General features: G+C 44.2%; 2 protein-coding genes across 2 annotated transcripts in view; one reads left to right on the top strand and one right to left on the bottom strand.

Moving 5' to 3' along the window:
• Nucleotides 1-799: 799 nt before the first annotated feature.
• LOC135368096 (uncharacterized) lies at nt 800-14,575 on the top strand. Its single transcript, XM_064601170.1, has 10 exons — nt 800-966; nt 4,133-4,170; nt 4,237-4,277; nt 4,467-4,558; nt 4,613-4,739; nt 4,834-5,045; nt 6,824-6,988; nt 9,169-9,777; nt 10,867-11,034; nt 14,328-14,575. Exons 2-10 carry the CDS (start codon nt 4,145-4,147, stop codon nt 14,400-14,402), a joined length of 1,515 nt encoding a protein of 504 aa, XP_064457240.1. The 5' UTR covers nt 800-966; nt 4,133-4,144; the 3' UTR covers nt 14,403-14,575.
• LOC135368097 (DNA polymerase delta subunit 3-like) overlaps nt 14,406-20,751 on the bottom strand; it is a 25,300-nt gene continuing 18,954 nt past the window's right edge. Inside the window, exons 15-17 of the mRNA XM_064601171.1 lie at nt 19,954-20,009; nt 19,762-19,842; nt 14,406-14,724 (exon numbers count right to left, since the gene is read on the bottom strand). Coding sequence (XP_064457241.1) covers nt 14,597-14,724; nt 19,762-19,842; nt 19,954-20,009 — 265 coding nt within the window. The 3' untranslated portion in view covers nt 14,406-14,596. The remainder of the gene's footprint in view (nt 14,725-19,761; nt 19,843-19,953; nt 20,010-20,751) is intronic.

The following is a 20,751-nucleotide window of genomic DNA, read 5'->3' as shown; positions in this document are numbered from 1 at the left end:
CATCATTTAATTAAGTAGTCTGTACGTATAAATTCGCTATGAGTCTGCAGCCCATATGCCTGTTCCCCTTGCTATAGGACCGCTGCTGTTGTTTCGTGTTTTTCCTTTGGTTGCTTGAAAATGGATTTACACAAGCCAGTTCAAAACGATACTTCAGACAAATTGTCGCCTCATTCACTGGCACCAAACTGTCAATTTCCTCTATTTTAGCTCGTAATAACTCTTAATATCAACTTGACATTCACAATATCATCACGTAATTTCGTTGTCCTTCTTATACAGAGTGCGTCATTGAAAACTGACCATAATTCTTATAAAAAAGCTGTGAAAGCAGCCTAGATGTTGTTTTTGCAGTTGAGTTCTACAGCCAGGCGGACATCCTCTGGAAGAGAGTATGTAACTACCAGATGACTCATTACCTGAAATTCATGAATTAATGTTAATTGGGGAATTGCGGACCAAAGCGAGATAGCAGATTGAGACACTATCTCGTTGAACACCTTTCCACGTTTAAAAAATCCTGAAACACGCATGTGCGCTGAAATATCCATCCCCGAATTTCGGTATGCAAATGAGCCAAAACCGAAACCGCGGCGACGGGGAACGCGGGGAGCACAGCGTTCATTTCCCGTCAGGCGGCCACGTGATTTGGAGCGGTGGAGAGAAACACAGGAGGCCATACAGGAGTGGCCGGTTTCGAACAGATTTCCGTGGGACCCCTCTGGGGGCGCTCGTGTCTAAACCGCCATTACTTCCTGTCCACCACGTGATCCTCCCTAAGGTTTCGGTTTAGCAACGCTTTGTTGCTCGCGCTGCTTTCCATGCTTTTATGCCCTTCCAAAGTCATTTACTCTTAAAATGTGAGCACCATTGTTGAAACAACGTTGTGCTAACGTGTTCTTGCCAGGGCTGCGGTGTCGTTCAACGGAAAGCAGCTCTGTCACGGGAATAACGTTTCATTCGCAAGTACGTACTTGATCGGTTATTTCGTGCCCCTGTATGCGAGAGAGTCATCTTGAATCGTTCGTTTGCGAGCTGGCGCTGTGCTACAGCTGCAGGCTCATTTCATTTCCTCCATTGTTGTACAAGTTTATGTTAATGGCATTCTTTATCACTTCACCAACCAAAACGTGGCCTCGTCGTCACACAAACGTCGCTGAATGATGTTTCTAGTCGTCCATGCTTGTCCTGCAGACCGTGACTTGTCTTGTAATAGAAGAATTAAACTCAAGAATAAACCTCCGAACAAAATAAAACTGCAGGCGCGCGCGTTCATTGCAACGAGGATATCACCGACAACCACGGCTCCCGTCGTCTGCTTTGGCAGCTGGCATGCGCATGCTCTTGGGGTCACGTGAGGGGTCACGTGGAGACAGGAGGATCCCAGAATGCAATGGGCAGGTAAACCGAGGTAAACCAGCTCCGGTGGCGCAGCGGTAACGCGTGCGCTTGGAGACTGGGAGGTCCGCGGTTCGAATCCGCGGGCCGGCTGTGCCGTCTGGGGTTTTTCCTGGGTTTCCCTCAGATGTGTAATAGGCGTATGCCGGCACAGTTCCCCTGTCGGCCCATGGACGCAGCTATCCTCCCCCCGAGCGGATTCCGCTCGGTCTTCCACTTCACCCTTTCCTCTCCTCCTCTCCACCACCTTTCCCTTCCCGAGAAACATGCCGCCTAATCAGGCAGGCAGACCTCTCGGGTTCCTCCCAACAACACTCCTCCTCCTCCTCCTCGGTAAACCGCTCTCCGGCGCAGATAAGCTTCCGTCAGCGTGGGTGATGCGCACCTCAGGCGCGCTTTTTCGGTTTTGGTTCATTTGCATACCGAAACTCTCTAAGATTAATTAATGAATTTCAGGTAATGAGTCATCTGGTAGTTACCTGGCCGTAGTGCTTAACTGCAAAAACTACATCTATGCTGCTCTCAGAGCTTTTTTTATAAACATTTTGGTCAGTTTTTAACGACACACCCTGTATATCGTCTGCAGTCTCTGTTGCACTCAGAACTTTCATTTGGTCAATTTGTCGTCCAGAAGGCAATTGCAGGCTCCAATAGACCTGTCCCTGTTTGTAAACAAATGACGTCACAGTGTTCGACAGCGCCACCAATTTGGTAGAGTTGAACTACGCTCCAAGCTAGGTGCAAACAAGGTCATGCCCGAAGGTCAAGATCTTAAGTGGATTACATTGGTCCCTGAAAGTGACGCGACCTTCGATCTTACTTCTCTTTCAATACAAGGCAGTGAACCCACCAGCCCTCCCCAGATTTGTTTCGGTTTCGGTCTGTCTAACAGCGTCATGATGATGTTTCTCAGGTAGAGGTCTATTTTGTCCAGCAATCTCCGGAAAAGTCTCATGCTCGTTCCCACAGTTATAGACGACCCTCTGATTACAAACGTGTAACGTCACGAGAAGACTTGTTCAAGGTTATACCTTGCTGTGGTGGGCAAGAAGCGGAAAAAAACGCGTTGGCTGATAAAGCTGATAGTGCCCACCAGCATGCTTTGCACAGCAGCCTCATGTAATCAGTGATGTAGGAGCGCAGATCGTCGCGCCGCCAGACGGGAATCGTTCGCATCAGATATGTCCTCCTCTCTCTGCCCAAATATTTGCCTCCTCCCGTGACTCACACACCATCCAGGGACAGGCAGCATTTAAATACATTGTAATTCAAATACTATTTAAAATATAAATACATGTATTTAATTTTGAGTCTGTATTTAATACAGACGCAAAAAATGTATTTATAATTATATTTCAATACAAATTTTTGGGTATTTGTTCTTGTAAATACTTTATAAATACTCCTAAATACAGCATATACTGACTCATACCTTAAAGTCACCTTACATTTGACCTTTCGAGAAATAGTGCAAGTTTGGGGCGCAGTTATGCCGTGTTTGTGCCAGCATGTGCATGCCACAAACCATTTTAGATGACAAGTTTTTCACTGTTGTTGCGGACAACGGTTGCGACTACTTTGTTGTACGAATCATCTTCGTCAAATTTACTTAATTCAAGCATATTTTCATCGGCACCTGTGGAGACGCTGTTCTCCTTTACGAGTCTGATTGTACAGCTGAACGAAGATGCCTAAAAGATGCAGATGCGAATACAAATGAGTGCTATTGTTTGTTCCTGATTTGCTGTTATGATCATCGTTATTTCTGTAATTCCAGATGACAGCCTCCTCACAGTAATTATTGTAGTAGTAGTTATTTTTTTTATTTAAATAATCATGTTTAAAAGTAGTTATGAAGAGTATTTAAATAGCCTTTTCAACAAAGTATTTTGTATTTATATTTAAATACTCAAAAAATGTATTTATGCCCATCCCTGCTGTAAACATAGCTTCCTTGCATAGGTCTCTGCTGTCAGGTGAAGGCGGGTTTCAGAGGGGGGTATCCGGGAATGCTGCTCATGAAAGAAAGGCGGTCAGAATTACATTTAACAAATAATGTAGCGCCTATTCATCTTCTGAAGTAATGAAACTTAATCAAATACAACCTCTCCAGTTGCGCAGAACTTTCGACAGGCTTAAATACATGTATATACCGACTAGTGTACGGCTAAACTTAGTACGGAGTGGACGCTGAGGCCACAGTCGGCGAGAAAGATGCATCACCAATACCTTCTCTCCCTTATGCCCTTCTTTGCAAGAATAAGTAATTTCAAATGCTAATTTTTCGTCAGAACCATCCGCGAACGAAATGGGGTTGCCTGAGTCAGTGGTATCCTTGGATAATACTTTCGATTTTGAAGGGGCTCTAACTGAGCTGATTGACCATTACTTGTCTTTACCTGCGTATGGCTTTGAGTAATGCCTGGTCTGCGCCCCGCTCCTGCTTGGGCCTAGGCCCGCAGTATGCCTTGAATAAGCAAATCCATTAAAAAATAAATAAATAAAGCTTGCGCAAGAGCCAAAGCCAAAGCCAAAGCTCTATGGCACTAGATAGCATAACATTGTGCGTCTGTAGGTTGTTGCACCCATTCTACACTTATTGGAACCTGAATGGCAGCACACCTTCTTGTTTCATACAAGTCAAGTCAAAAGGACCTTAATTCAGACAGTAAAAGAGAAAGAGGGAGAAAATAACATAGAACAAAAATCTGAAAACATAACTTCGTGCTCTTAGGCTCAACGGGAGATGCAGCTACGGAGAAAGAACGCCAGGTAAGGGAGATCTCTCTGCTTTCCCTCTCACCCTTCTCTTGCCAACAATGCTTTGTTCTTCTCTAGGTGGCTCGAGGGTGAAGAGCTGCGCGACGCCCTCAGTCAGGGTAAGTCCTTCCTTCCGCATGTGTAACCATGCACCCCCAAGTCACAAGTTATCTGAGGTTCCACAGCGAGCATTAAAAAAAAAATATTAAGCCTTTCCGCGTCTGCGTTGTTCCACGGAACTGTAGACGAATTTCGGCCAAAGGATCTTTTCCTGCTTTCAAAGCCGCTTTCTTTTTTCCATTCGCCAGTTGTCGAGAGCATCCTGGAGCACGAAGACGCTGAGCATTTCTCACACCCGGTTGACGAACGGCTCTACCCAAATTACTCGATCGTAGTCAAGGTAGGGGAGGACACTCAAAGCTGAGCAATACTTAAAAGGATTCAATATCTCCAGGAACCGATGGATCTGTCGCGCATCAAAGCTAAATTAGAAAGCTGCACGTATACGTCCTGCGAAGGCTTTGTCAAGGACATCAAGAGGATGGTGGAGAACTGTGCCTTCTACAACGGCTTTCAGAGCGGTTAGTCTGCCCCTGCCAAAGGCGACATTAACCGAGACGAGAATGTCTTCCAAAGCAATGTGCCGAAGATAGTGTTGTTGTGTCACTGTTCTAGAACTGGCAAGAAAGGGTTACAGTCTGTGGCTAGCTACGTTAGACATCCTCCAGAGGGTGTTTGGAACAGACTTTGGAAGCGTCTCCACTCCAGAGGAGCCCCTGAACAACCGCAAGGATTACCTGCAGACAGACGCAAAGAGGAGGAGGAAACACAAACAAGTCCCAAGTGCCCTGGATGCCCTCTCCACAGCAACAATCAAAGCTCTCGAGGTACGTTGCTCCGAGGCACTCCGTTAGACTAGACCAAGTATACTGCAGAATGAATTTAGCAAAGGTTACGCATTCTCGAGTCATAAAAATAGAAGATGATGGTTCTGGTGCTTCAAACTTTGCAGACTGATTGCCATTCGCCTGAAGTTTTATCCATATTTTTTTCGAATGCTTCACTTTTTAGAAAAAAATTAGAAGCAAAGCAAAATATCACCCCATACATTCCTTATGGCCTACACCACCCACAAACCGCCATTTTTTTCCTCTCTCTGCTTTACGTTCACACGACCACGTATAGGTGGCGCTGCCTCGAAACCCTGCGTCTGGTGCAGCTGGTTGTTGGTTGTCCCATAGGTTTTGGTTTCGCTTCGTCTCCATGCAGCACCACCTACACGTGGAGGTGCGAACGTGAAGCAGACAGAGGAAAAAAAATGGCGGTTTGTGGGTTCTATTGGTCGTTGGAAATGTATGGGGTGAGGTCTGGCTTTGCTCCTATCTTTTTTTTTTTCTACAGAGTGATAGCATTTGAAGATAATCTGGATAAAACTTCAGGTGAAAGACTACCAGTGTGCAAAATGTTAAGCGCCACAGACGTTATGTTGTATTTTTACAACTCGATCGAAATGTGTAACCTTTACGAAATTCACGCTGTCAGTGCCGTATTTAGGGGACGGCAGACGGGGCACTTGCCCCGGGGCCCCCATCGGTAAAGGTCTTGTCCAAGGGAAATCTGTTTTGCATGCCTGAAACGCATCCCTGAAACAAAAACTTGGTAAAAATCTGTCCTCCGTCCACGCACATCGACACCGAACAAGACATTGGATAGACATAGAATACACGAGGGAGCCCACACAGCACAGTGCCCCGGGGCCCCCGCCACTGTAAATGCGGCGCTGCACGCTGTACTACTATACTGCCGCAAAAATTTAGTAGTGCCATTTTTGCAGATATGCTCGAAATAATATGTGCGCTTGAGCGAGCATAAATTAATGTAAAAGGGAAGAATGTTTGCTAGTTTCAATGCACTTTTTTCAAACAACTGAGGTGAAGGAGCTACTGGCACGAGGAATAAAGCCTGGTTCGTCCCTAATTGTGGTCCGCCTCAGCAAATCCTTGTCGTTTACGTTCCGAGCCCTCGTTTGCGCTTGTAACTTCGACGAGAACCATTACAAACAATTTCTCCGAGAGCATCGTCAGGGAAAGTAGAAATTTGGAAGTAGAGACTCCATTTGAAACATTTTGTAGCGACTAGTCGTTTTAAACAATTTTCAACAACAATTATCGTGCAGAAAGCATTGTTGCAGGGAACTGCACAATGCAGCAAATTATTTTAAAGGTGATAGAACAATAGTGCAGGGGACGAGACAAACACAAAGCACTCAACTGACAAACAAACCTTGATGCATCAGACGCACGCTTATATACAGTACTGCTAACAACACCCCCTGGTACCACAAAACAGCCTGGTTTTTATCGCTTTTTAACCTATAGGGAATTATTATCGCACAACACAGCAGAGCACTATGAGTGGTGAACTGGTCACATCTGAAGCAGGATATTGTGCCGAAAAATGCAAAATAGTGAAAACAAGGAAAAAAAAGAAGAGAAAAGCGGAGAAGCCAAGATTAGCTTAGGAAGCTATGTTGTGTTACCTGCAGCCCAAATGTGAGCGCCTTCCTAGCTTTGAAAAATTTCAGATTATTTTTGCATGGTTGTGTGAACAGTATCGAGCGAAATAGCTACAGAATAGTTTGGAAAATACCCCACTCGACATCCAGGATTCGAGTGACCTGACGTATGACATCTGTCGCCTGACTGGGAGCCTGGAAGCCATCGGAGACGTGAGCGGGTACTTCCCGGACCTCAAGATTGGTGGGACGCACAGCCATTCCCCCGAGCTGGTGGCAAAGTACTGCAGCCAGCCCGAAGGCATCACCCAGCAAGTACGTCACACTATGCCATTATTAATTTTAGAAAAGTCAAAATATGCAGGGAGAAGCAGTAACAGACGTACACAATGGTTTAAAAGACAAAACAATTAATGAAGTCTCAGAATAAGAGAGAATCTCAGAATCTACTCAGGGATTTGACAGTGTAGTGGTTTTTGGGTTCAGTGCAGAAATGGAACACTTTGCACAGTGAAATGAACGCAAAAGTGCAGGAGTGCAAACTGCACACTCCAAGACGATTGCAAACGTGCTGCCCTCTAACACCGGGTGCAATGAGGTGCAGGCAAAAAAGATTGTAACTAAAGTGGTTGACATGAAACTGTGCATGAGTTTTTAAGTTAACCAGTTCCTGCCCCACAAGGGGCCAAAAAATAGAGTTGTCACCCCACAGCATTCAATTCCCGAATGGTCATGTTTACAAAGCTCGTGCCGTTTGACCAGTCACAGTATAAAATCTATATTATCTTTTTTTTTTTAAACTGAACTTAGGTTCAACTTAGGCTGAAAACAGGTTTACCAAGCATGTACTATTCTGAAATACTATAAAAATATCAATGTGACCTTCATGTGGAGAACTTCTAACGTGTTGCATTAACATGGCCACTCAATGTATTTGCCAACTTGTGGCAAATCCAAAACCAGCACTACCCAGTAGAAATTGGGTTTATAAAAACTAAAAAAATGAAAAGAAAAATTCTTTCAAATAAATTTTGCATACGAAAAAGCCAGAAGTTAAGACCTCTTACCTCATTGCAATAGTTACAACGGGTACTTTTAACTTCCCATGCAAAAATGCGGTTGATGGGGTAAGTCTGTGTAAGTAATTCCCCATTCACCACCTTGAAATAAAGTTGGGCGATTCAATCAATATGATATACGAATATATTGTACCTCAGCATGCATGCACACAGGGGCAATAAATATTTTGGTACTGTGTGTTGTGGTTCGCCAGAAAAAAAATCTGAAAGAAATTGACTCAGTGGCGGAGCTTTCTGACGGAGCGCCTTTGAGATTTTATTCCTTGCCAGCGGACGGTCCCAAACTATAGATTTTTTTGTGCAATATGTCAGGTACAACGGCTTTCAGCCTGCGTAAACAGCACGGGTCAATTCTATTTTGATTTTCAATCAAAAATCTCAAATTTTGCCACAAGGTGCAGATTTTGGTCGCATTTGTCTTTACGTTGTACTCCTCCTCTGCATGCCATCGAGATATACGAAGTACCGGCGAAGTAGTTTGAAGCGTGCTCTTTAAATTGATATCAAATTTACACGTCTGTACCTTGCCCCCTTTTGGCGAGACGGTGTAGAGTACAGCTATGCTCTCAAAAATTTGTTTTTTTGAACTCTCGTTTCTCAAAAACCCCACCTCTGATTTTCTTCATATTTTGTAATTATATAGCCCAGGCTATGACCTACATGTGTGCGCAAAATGGAAGGTTCCCTCTCAACACAACCTGGAATAGCGCGCAACGAACACGATATACATCTCGTCCGGGAGAACCACGCCAGAGAGTTAACAGGATTATTGGCGTCCGCTACTTCTGACGTTTGCGGCCTTGAATGACAGAGCTCAGGATGCAGACCTACCGAAAATCGCGTGCTAGCTATATACCTTTGAGTCCTGACTCATTCTTCCCACAGTCGAATTTCAATGCCATTCACGTGAAGTTCAGCGACTTTCTGAGTGGGTGACTTCAGTTTCCAACATGAACACCAAGCACAGTAGGGATCGTATGTACTGTGCCGACTATTCGGTGCAGTGGTAGCCATCTTAAGCCAAACAACCAAGAGACCCTTTTGTTATTAGAAGCAAGTTCTCTAGAAACATACGAGACCTCAAAGAAGGAAGAATTAATGGCAGCGTGAGCGGCCATTGGAATCCAATCTTGCTGCATGTGGACTAAAAGAGTGGAAAGAGATGGACGTGTGCTCTTTAAATTGATGTCAAATTTGCATGTCTGTACCTTGTCTGTACCTGTCTGCATGTCTGTTTGTGTTATGTTTGTGTGAATTACTTCGCATGCTGCATCTTACTGGCCTACTTAACAGTTTTATAGGAAGAAAACTGGGAGTTAAAAATGACTTCCGCGCTACTTTAATGGCTGCTCCCACATTTATAATAAATGCCCTCCAACATACGTCTTCCGATAGCATGTCATCTTCGCTTTGCAGCATACCAACGAAGCCAGCACACGGGACGACGTTGACAATGGAAGCCGTACTGAAGACGTTCCACTGACAAACACGGAAAGAGATGACTGGCCATCACAACAGACGTGGGGACACAAGCAGGACACTAACATCGTTCGGTGTTCCTCTGCGCCGCCACAATATCGTCGAAACTCGCCCGTCAGCCAATCAAGTTTGAGTCCAACGGACAAAGATAGCCAATTGCACACCAACGTACCCCCCAGAGACAACTGCAGCGAATGTCGAGAGATAGAGGCCGAAATTACGAACGTCTTGCAAAACGTCTCTCAGGTCTCCGAGAGCTCCTCCCCGTACTCGAGCAAGGTGGAAACCCGACCGAGAAACTGTCACGAAGAGGGGCCCACTGGTGTTCCGCCCGAGTTGGATCTTTGCTGCCTGGACCGATCCGGCGCTTCGGACTACTTCAACGAAGAGGTCTCCGGTCCACTACCCCAGCTCTCGCCTTCTGGGATATCCTCTTTGCTGCCCACCACTGGCAACGCATCCCTGCAGCGTATGAGTCAACTTGTCGCGGAGATTCCGGTTCCTCCAACGAAGCCTTTCAGCGGTGGGTTTCAGCGACGGCGGCAGGTGAATAACTACTTGCTTGCTTGTAACATACTATGTTCAGGAAGATTAAGTAACAGCTTTTAATGCGGGAGCATTAGAATTGTCAAAATGAAAAAAGCTGTAATTTTGTGTGTGTGTGTGTGTTTCCATGTGCGAGAAGGTGAAGCCTCACTCAGGCAGAGGTATAAGTGGACATGTAAAGGGGATATAAGATGGTCAATGTAAATGATTTGAAATTGAAGTAGTCGAAGGTAATTAAGAGTAAGTGGAAAGAGTAATTGAAGGTAATTAAAGGCAATTAAAACAAAGTTGAGTTTAAAGGAAATGAATGTAAAATTACATATATATAAGAAAGATTAAATGAAATTAAAGAATACAGGACTTATAATGGAGGTAGTAAAATGTAATTAACATCAACTAAAGGGGAATTGAGAGTAATTACAGCAAGTAAACATAATTAAAAGTAATTAAGAAAATTCAAGATTACCTCGTGTATCCTGAGGTCACCTAAAGTAATTAGAGAGTAATTGAAAGTAATTGAGGCTAATTAATGGTCAACTAAATGGACTCACATATAGTAATTGAAAGTGTGAAACTGGGAACCAAGCATTGACTGAAGGTGGACAACCGGAAGACAGGTTAGACCAGAAATGCATTGCGGAAGTCAAATACAGACGGGACAAGCAGAAGTTGGCTTGGACAGCTGACCGTGGCTTAGTGGTTAAGATGATCGCTTTCCACTTTCCGCCGAGACTTGGGGAGGTGACACGGGTTCGAATCCTGTCACCGGCTGTGCTGTCTGAGGTTTTCCCGAAGATTTTCCAGGCAAATGTCCACACAGTTCCCCTTGAAGTCGGCCCAGGATGCACACTAACCCCCCTCTCCCCTACTGCTTTCTGTTGACCTCTCTCCATCTGTACGCAGCTCATAGCCACAGTTACTTTGCGGCACTAACACAGAACTTTAAAAGAAAAAAAACAGCAGTCAAGTATGGACCGGAAAAGGCGGTTAATGCTAACACATCTCTCCCGCATTTGCCGCTAAGTCACCAGCGAATTTTCTGTGCCCCCAAAACCTCATCCCATATTTTCCTCAAATTTTCTGATCCAGGTGCAAGATGATCCTCATCAAGAGCAGCAGTCCTTCTTCCGTCCACTGTGTTGTCCCCAGTATGCAGTAGTGGTGCCGAGCAACGTACTAACAGTGGATGGCGCGTCGCTTTGTAATTTCCTTCCCGACAGGGTCTTCCTGCAGCCCTTTCCCTCTTTTGGTCAACAGGTAAGCGCAGTTTGTTTATACACAACGTGCAACTGTGCTAGACACTGGCAGCATTCCCCTAAGGGTCGATTCACACGATGCAACTTTAGTTGCGTGCAACCAGGTTGCGCCACCAAGTTGCACCGTGTGAACGCGAAGCTCTGGTTGCGCAACCCAAGTTGCAGGAGTTGCACAGCCGATCGCTTCATGAGCGATTTCTCCTGCAACTCTAGCTGCAACCTGTCAATCACACGGCTCCGCCTTGCAAGCGCGACCAATCAGGAAGACTTCTATGTGTCAGTTATTGCAGCGGCAGTACGCGAGACGATGAAATTATCACTGACCAGTGGAAATTATGCATAATTATCAAACTCTCAACGGATTGAAGTCGTAACGAGCGGAAGTCGCAGTGCGATTGGACGAAAATGATGACAATGACGTTTTTTCGCGCCATCTGGCGAGCTCGGTGACAACTACGGCATGCCGAGTTGCTCGCCGTATGAAAGGGACCTTTTTGGTGCAACTTCGGTTGCGCGCAACTGTAGCGAGAACAGAGTTGCAGCAAAAAGTTGCATCGTATGAATCGACCCTAACATGTGTTGTCCCTTTGTTTCTGTCCTGCCAGCAACTAGACCAAACAAGCTTAATTGTATTTTGCTTTTATGTTCTACGTAACTGTGGTTGAGACACTTCCTTGGGCAGCCTTGTGCCATTCATCTTTGGTCGCAGTTATGCAGTGCAGTCCCGTTAGTTTGAAATCGGAGACGACTGAAGGTTTGTTCAATTGAAGTGGAGCTTAGACTGGCAGCACATAACAAGATGCATCAAGGATGCACCGTGGCTTGCTATGGCTTGCCGTCATGTAGCAGTCTGTAGCCTGCCCCTACATTTCAATACAGATCGGTAACACTAAAAGATTATTTATGGAATTCAAACAAATGGAATACAAAAATTGTGTCTCTCTTTACTGTTTGAGAGAACCAATTTTTATCCTGCGGTAGAAGACCTCGTACTGCGCCCCATTTCCGACCCTCACTTTTATATATATGTACCGTAAAACCCTTTTATTTTGCGAGCGCTTAATTTTAGCAAATTTTGCGAAGTGAGAAAATTTCAAATCAGAGAAGGAGAGGCTCCGGGAGCTCGCGAAAATTAGTGGTCGCAAATATATCGCCGTTACTCGATTCGCGAAAGTTTAGGGCCGTGATATTAAAAGGCGTTACAGTATACAGGGTGGTCCACCAACCGTGACAGAAGTTCATAGTAAAAAACGTAAGCCCCGGAGAGACACGTGGTGAAGGGATTATTTTTTGCCAACAACTTTTGCTACATACTGATAATCTTTTTATTTCATTTCAATCGATGGAAAGATAATTTCTTGAATTGAACTCCGAAATTTCCAAAGGCAACCTAACGTTTGCTTCGCGGAAATGGGTTCCCCGTGGTCATTTTACTCAGTACGGCACATAATCCCACTCGTAATGCAATAGCCGAAATAAATTCGCCGAAAATCTGTGGAAATGAGCCCTCGGCTCCGGCTCTTTTTTGACGGCTCGTAGTTTGAGCACAAAGCGGTGGAGAAAGGAGGTGACGTGACATTGACACGGCACAGGAGGGGGGAAAGGGGTTACAAGCCGTACGGGTGACCTCATTTTTGACAAGATAGCTCAGATTCCCGCACTCACAGTGAGCGTTTGTTCCACGGGTAAGGCTCGTAACCCTTTCCCCCCTCGTGTGAATAAGATCACTTTGTACTGAGGCTGCTACGCTTTTCTGCCTAAGCTCGTCGTGCTGGCGAACTATTACTCGTGGCAACGCTGCCGCGACGTACACGCTTGTCCGCGCTGGTCGGCACTTGCGATTCGCTGTGTATCATTGTTGCACTTCCTCTCAATTTTCCCCGACTTTAGCTGTTTTTTGACACAATCTGACAGAATCAGACAGTGCCATACAGAATGCGTGTGGCCACAGGGAGCTCGTAGGCCCTCTTAAGGGAATTTTCTGTAACTATTTTTACCAACCACGGCAAAAATTTAGCCGTGCACTTTTATCGCATCTCTCGATGGTTAATACGTAATGGTGAAATAATTTAGTTAATCGAGCGGTTAATCAGAAAATAATGGTCATAATTAAGCCAAACACTTAAAGGGCCACTAAAATGCCCGCACAAGTTCGCTTCAAATTACGTCGCACGTTACGTTAATTTCGCACTTGGTCGTCGTGATTCGAAGCTTTGATTCCATTACGAAGCTACAACCAGAATTATACCGGACTCTTTCTTGCCTCGGCACTAAGCAGTGAACTTTGCTTCATAGCTTGCATCGGTGCTTTTAGTCCGCCACACTATGGAACAGTTTCAGCGAAAAACATAGTACAACTTACAGAGCTGACCGCTGGCGCTCTCTCGACGGCACTATTATAATCGTTGTCACTAGAACGTTGGTGATTAACGTTTGACACCACAATTCAGTATATCGTAGGGATGTGCCAACTTAATCCGCAAATCCGTGAATTCTAGGCAAGGATTCGAGATTCGTGCACCTGAATCCCTGTGCCCAAAACGGCGAATTGAATCTTTCGAATCCACCAACCACATTTCGAATGTCGACCACATTGGCCATACACATGCTGTCATGTCGCGTACGTTTGTGTAATGCAGATACACTGGAAAACATGTTATGTGCTCAGAGTTACCTGTGGAGGGACTTGCTACAGTTCCTTTTTTATTTGGTTACGTCGATGTCAAACACTGATAACAGTTTTACAGAATCAACATAATTCTAATCTGCCTATCTAGAGAGGTGCCCTTCCCTTTAGCATTTGGTTGCATTGTCCCAGAATAAGGTCACGTCCTGGGAAGCCTTCCATTTGCTTTTTGACTCGTGGTTGGCCCAAACTTTGGCGGGTAGTTGTCCGGACAGTTGTCTATGGTTCCCCGAGAGGCGAAGGAGGTGTTCTATATTCACTGGACATAAAACGTGTGAGCCTGCATGCCTGGGGCTGGGGCTGATCATCTCAGGACTACTGTTTATGATGTTCTGGAGTAGAGGTGGCTTCCTTTTGGGGTTACAAGTGAAATGCATGCAAGCACTTATGTCTTTTGGACTCAAAAAACCTGTTCTTACTTGGTGTGATGGCGTAAGAATAAGACTGAATAATAATAGGATGGCATAAATTTGCTACATGCGCAATAGAAGGCGGGGACGGGGGCATCCAAAGTAGTGTGGCATGAACGCATTGACTGCAGGAGGGTTCCCTCCATTGTCCCCTATTCTCAATTTCCAACAAATCATCTCTCTCGAAATCTGTTGCAGGTTTCTCGACAGACCTTTGGAAATGCAAGGTGGTTGCAAACCGTGCAAGTTCAAAGAGGTATTTCTCAGCACTAAAAATTTAGCATTGCTCCAAAAGTGCACTTTATTTGGAGTGCAACGTGGCACCGCTTAGACTCACACAAGCTTTGCCCGTCAGTTCCCCCTCAGTGATGGAAACACGAGCCAGCGACGTGGGAGAGCCAAGATAACAGCGTGTACATATCTTTTCTGTTAATAAATGTTTTTCCTGGGTAGCTGTTTGCGGAACATCATTTCTTCTTCAAGAAAGAAAAGAGGGTTTGCTGTTTCATCTCGTTCACCTTTTTCTCTTCTTTCACTTTCGGAAGTGGCTCTTCGTCGTCAGATTCGCTAACCAATTGCTTCACAGTCTTTGTCACTGAAATGTTGAACGAGTGAAAGGTGAAATGAAGTCACAGAAGTGTGTATTTAGCTCAATCTGCTCTGAATTAAACAGCATTTAAAGTGCCATTAACCAGTGATGGCCAGTCGTTAACTACATGTAGTTAAACTACTAGTTAAACTACCTGATTGTAGTTAAGAAGTAGTTATTAACTACTTGCAGAAATGTAGTGGCAACTACTAGTTAAACTACTATTTCGAATTAACTATTCGTGGTTAACTACAGCAGTTAGGTTACTGCAGGCGCCAACTACTTCCGATTTTGCCGCAAGATTTACAGCACAATTGTGCTTCCGAATTTACCTTGAGCTACTGGTTTGATGAGAACGGAGGTGCAGAGCAATTGTGCCGTGCATGTGTACTAAACCTTCACTTTTATCGCTGCTTGTGATTCATATTTAGGTGTCCAAGAGTACTATAGAATGGGATTGGTGTTGATGGACAACGTTAAGTAGTTATAAATGTAGTTAAAATACATTCCAGTAGTTAAAGAAGTAGTTTTAACTACCTCCCCTGAAAAGTAGTTGAACTAATAGTTAAACTACTCCATCACGAAGCAGTTAGTAGTTATAGCTAAACTACTGTAGAAGTAGTTAGTGGCCATCACTGCCATTAACTAACGGCACGGTAAATGCCACGTTATTAACCATCGTTTACAATGAAAGACACGTCACACGGCAGTGGAAATGACCTTTCACTGGCATTCTTGGCTGACGGAGCCCACTAGCAGCCATTAGAGCATCAACGTAGCCTCGACAGCAGAATGCTCTCATGTGTCCCCCACCTAGAGACTGTTTACGCTGATAAGCGCAACTGATCTCCAGTTGTATTTTGATTCTGCTTTATGTTTGTTTTACATTTCTGTAGACACTATTTTCTAATATGTTGCAAGAATTTTCTGCTTGCATGTACAAATAATTGAGTTTCATAAGGTTAAAGCGATTAGGATGTTAAAGTAACGTTAGTTAACGGGGCAGGTTCCTATAGTCGTTTACTGCTGTGACACCAGCCTTGCAGCTCAACGTAATTTTTCAGTGCAGACACGCTGTTCCTCCTTTACCTAAACGTACTGCAGCGGATTAAAGCACGCTCCAAGTATATTTTCTCCTGACGTTGCTTTTGTGTCATTGGGATATTGTGTGACTTTTCTTCACTTTGTACACAAAAGGATTATTCGGTAGTCAGTATGAACGTCACTGGCTAGGAGTGTCACTTACTGCTTGCCCAACATGTGTCAAGTGCAGTTAAGTAATACGCGGAGACAAAAAATAAATGACAAGCCCACGAGATAAGGTAGAAAGAATGACGATTAACCGGGTAGAAGCACGGATAATTTTTAATAACGAGACTTTCGTGCAGTAGTCTGGACTTCTTCTTCGGGTAACAAAATACATGGTACAGCGAGAAGAGAGAGAGAGAGAAAAAATGGGCTAGGGTTACACAAAAACCTCAGATGGCTTAAAAATTGGCAAAAAAATTTGGGGAAGCAGTTTAAACTTGGCAAAGCCAAATGGTAAGTAACACAAATCTTATAATTGACGCTTAATTTGCCTCCCTACACAATTTGTCGTCCGACATTGCTATCAGTCTTATGTCCGCGAAATACCACCGTTGTGTGACGCCGAAGGAGCGCAAAATTAATTTGTTGCATTGAGAAGTATATAGTTAGGGCCTGACTTTTTCGGGTTTTATTTTTGGCCAAATTCGGGGGGTAAATATCGGGTGATATTTTTCATTTGAAAATTCTGGTGTATTCGGGTTAAATCCCGTTACGGCATATTCTGTCGTCAGGAATTCGGGTGTATTCGGCTGATTTTTTTTTTGTTTAATAAAAATTTGTCTTAACATGGGACTAATGTTTAGCAATGTTATCAAACTTTATTTTAATGCACGCTTATGAGTGTGCCACGCGACCCAGATGTTTTCGGGTAGATTCGGGTTAAACCCGAATTTTACAGATTTCGTTCGGGGGGTAAATATCGGGCGGATACGGGTTTAACCCTAAAAAGTCAGGCCCTATATATAGTATGACAGTGTGTGCAACCTGGCACGGCAACATTGCACCTCCCAGGTCGCTCTGCGTGTCCTCAGAAAGAGGCTGTACAGTCAAACTCCTTTACTACGAACACCTTTATAACGAATGTTTTTCGTGGTCCGGAATAGGCGCCCATAGGATTCAATGTATACGTCGGACATTTACAACAAACTCCTTTATAACGAATGTACCGAAATAACGAGGGGGGTAAAAAGGTCAAAACAGAGATGAGGTTCCACGTCTATTGTAGGTAGAATGTCTGAGGTACGTTTTGATCAGAGCAAGGAAATTCTACCAATAAACAAGATTACTAGCATTGTTAAGGCATTCTTCCTTCGGAACATCCATCTTGACGAAGCTACCTTTACGACCAAGGTTTCCCGCGGTCTCCTGAGGTTCGTTATAAAGGAGTTTGACTGTATTCCAAAACGATGCAGAGACCAGGAACGCGCACATCGGCAGACGGAACGCCACAACTCTTGGTGACCTCATGCATCAAAGCATTCGCCTGAAGACACAGCTCTATTGCGGGCTAGAACAGGACTTTAGCCCATTGCTCAGTTCCGACGTGGTTGATTGTCGTTTAGGGACTAACTGTAGTTCATGTGAACCGGAGGTAACACGCTCTTTGAAGGCAAAAAAGGTACTCCTTTTACGCGTGCATTGCTTGACGATACGTATGGTATCTTCGCACGTGTGTTGGATATTACACGATATCGTGTAGTTTATTCGTACCCAAGAGCAGCTTAAGGAGCCCATGCATAGTTACCATCACACTGTGCATTACCGTTCTTGAAGTGTGTATGATACAAGTTCTGTAAATATAACAGCTGAAAAGAGTCAGTGAGAAGAGACAAAATGCTTCGAGCTGTGTTCTTCGAGGAGCGCTTAGGATCGGTTAAGGTCACGCAAACTGAAAGTAGTCACGGTATTCCTAAAATACATCACGTTGAAATTGCACAGTGTACTCAAGTCGATTTGATATGCTCTATTTTAGGCCACAGTATCACCCTTATCGCGTGAAACGCTCTGATGCGTGCGTGGAAACGACTGGCACAGGGAAGGGTTGCCACTCACAAACAGTGTCTAAAAAACTTTAGCTTTAGGAATTAGAAAAAAACTTTAGGAATAGCGAGAAAAAGAAAACAGCATTTACTCAAACACAAACAAGAATTTGTCTCGCATCTCGGGAGCCAAGCAATCGGGACGCAGTCGAGATCGGCGCAGAAGAAAGCATGTGCAAGAGGTTTCTGAGTTTCCCTCTCTCCACCTTGAAAACTACCGCTCACACAGGTTTGGCATGGGGCGCTTTTTACATTATCAGAGGTCCCCTTAAACGTGTCTTTTTTTTTTTTTTTCCATCTCAGTTTCAAAACGCGACTTCTGAACACAACACAGACAACAACAACAACACTTCAAGAGCCGCCGCCGCCGCTGACGTCAACAGACTTCGACAGACAACATGAACACTTCGGTGAAACAGATTGTTTCACTGAAGTATGTGCTGGTGTACTCCATTCTCTGACGTTGCAATAGGTATTGCAGCATATGCATGGTGTATAGAGGGTGTTTTTTTAACCTATACAACTTTCATACGAAGTTTTTCCCTTTCCTTTCGCAGTAGAGTTCTACGCCAGGCAGACACCTTCTCGAAGAAGGCATGCAACTACAGGATGACTGATTACACAAAAATTAATTAACTAATCTTTAATTTGGAAATTTTAGACAGAAGCAAGATAGCAGAATGAGAGAATGTCCAAGCTGAAAGTCATTACACATTAAAAAAAAAAAACTCCAAAGCATGGCCATGCGTTAAAGCATCCTAATTTTTATATGCGAATGGGCCATAACCCCAGTGGTGGGGAGCCAGGGAGTACCACTGAGATGACAGGAGTAGGCACACTTTTTTAGTTTTATCTCATTTACATACTGAAATTCAGCAACGAACATTTCACGGCTCGCTCTCTTTTATTAATTTTTAAAGTATAGAACAGACTTCAATGAGGGCTGTCTCCCATTCTATCTCACTTCTGAGCGAAATTCCCTAATTACAGAATTAATAAATTTTAGGTCATTAATTATCTTGTACTTACATTCTTTCTTCCTGTGGATGTCCACCTGACCACAAAATTCAAATGCAAAAAGACAACTATACTGCTCTCGTTTTTTTTTTTTTCTAACCTGTCCAGGCTAAAAAAATACACCCTGTATATTACACGTAGGTGGAAGACTGAAATTTCCGTGGGAAAAATGCCTCGTTGTAAGGTACAAAGTTTAAAATAACGACGCATTGAACGAACAATTCAAATTGATCACATTGTACATGCATAGTAGTATCTCACAATTACATAAGGCGTCCAATGAAAATTCGTAAATCTTGAAAGAGCACCTCACTGGGATGTCTACAAAAAGAGCGAGTTCTCGATCCTAAATGCTCATTTTTGTAGTTTTCTCGAGGTAAGTCTCGCTATGAGTGCTACCCCATGACTCTACACAACATGAAACATGGTTGAACATAATTAGAGCAAAGTTTAACATACGGAGAGTTGGCACACCGAAGTACCTGCACGCTCGATGTACGGCATACAGTAGAGATGCTATCTTCTGGCACAAAGCATGAATTTGATACTGCCAGTGCACATGATGAACAGTAAACGTTTTTGTTATTACAGGACAACTAGTTTGAAAACTTTGTTTGCTCATGGTTTGTACTTGTTCAAGTTTGACAACATTATCAGCAGCTCAAATCAAGCACGTATCGTCTCCGCGCACACCAGTACCTTGGGAGAGGTCGTTCTCGTGGGCTCATTGCCAAGGGTGGTTGGGAACCCGAAACAAAATAAATACCGTTTTTGAAGTCCAGAATGACACTTTCAAACGCTGTCTGTCCTAAAATGACATGACGATTCACCGCTATTGCTACTGAGGACGACACTTTTCTCCACCAAACTGCGATGAGTACAATTGATGAATCCTTACCTAAAAAGCCTTCATCATCTTTGTACGTCTCCTTCACCGCCTTCATCACCTTCCTTTTGCGCTTCTTTTCTGTTTTGCAACCTGCTCGCAGGAAGAAGAAGAAGCAGCTCTAAGAAGCAACTTTACTTTAAGAAGCTAAGTACATGGTTCTCAAGCACCAGAATAGCAATCATCTCTCAGGAATGAACATACCCGAGTCCGTCATGCTGGCTGAGGGTGTCGGGGCACTTTCGTCTTCCGAGGACTCGCTGTTGGCGGAACATGGAAGGGTGGAAAATCCAGCAAACCGGTAAGGAAATGTGAAGCGAATTGCCTCAGGACGAGAGCAGCCGATATTTCGATCACGGGCTGTTCTGCTGCTTCGCGGCGCGGAGGAAGAACAGCCTCCGTTCAGCGGCTCTTGCCTCGAGGCAGTTAAAAAACGAAGAGCAAGAAAGAAAACGGGCCGATTTTGTTTAAAAGTCGTAAGTTAGGGGTTGTTTATAAAGAAGCTTTACTCGCAACTAGGGCCTGACTTTTTAGGGCCAACGCTCTATAGTATTTAAATTAATGTTAAATTTTTCAATTTTGGGAATTCTTCGCTTTCCGCAAAATAAATGTTCTGCCAATTTGCGTACCGTGTGCGTGCCTATCCCATTGCATTCATTGTGATATCTCCCAGACGTACGAGCCGCAGCTTATCTTACGGTGCGTCCTATGCGCAGAAGGTTATCCCCGGCGCTGGAAAAACGGTGACGTGCGACTTATCTGCGGTGTGGCCAGAAGATACGGTCGATTTTACTTGGCATCTTTTGTTTTGGGGGTCATACCCGGCGAAATCCATTTTTATCCCCAACTGGCATCATCGATACTCTGCCTAAAACCCTGATACCACACCTGGCAAAGTGCCAGTCCAGCTACCAATGCAACCATAAGAGCATGTTCACAATGCACAATCTTAAGTTGAACAGAAATGTGAGAAGCACCAATTTTGTTCTTCATTTCTCGCTG

This window comes from Ornithodoros turicata, chromosome 9, assembly GCF_037126465.1.
Source record: "Ornithodoros turicata isolate Travis chromosome 9, ASM3712646v1, whole genome shotgun sequence".
NCBI classification, from domain to species: Eukaryota; Metazoa; Arthropoda; class Arachnida; order Ixodida; family Argasidae; genus Ornithodoros; species Ornithodoros turicata.
This window is presented reverse-complemented; position numbering and strand designations above follow the sequence as displayed.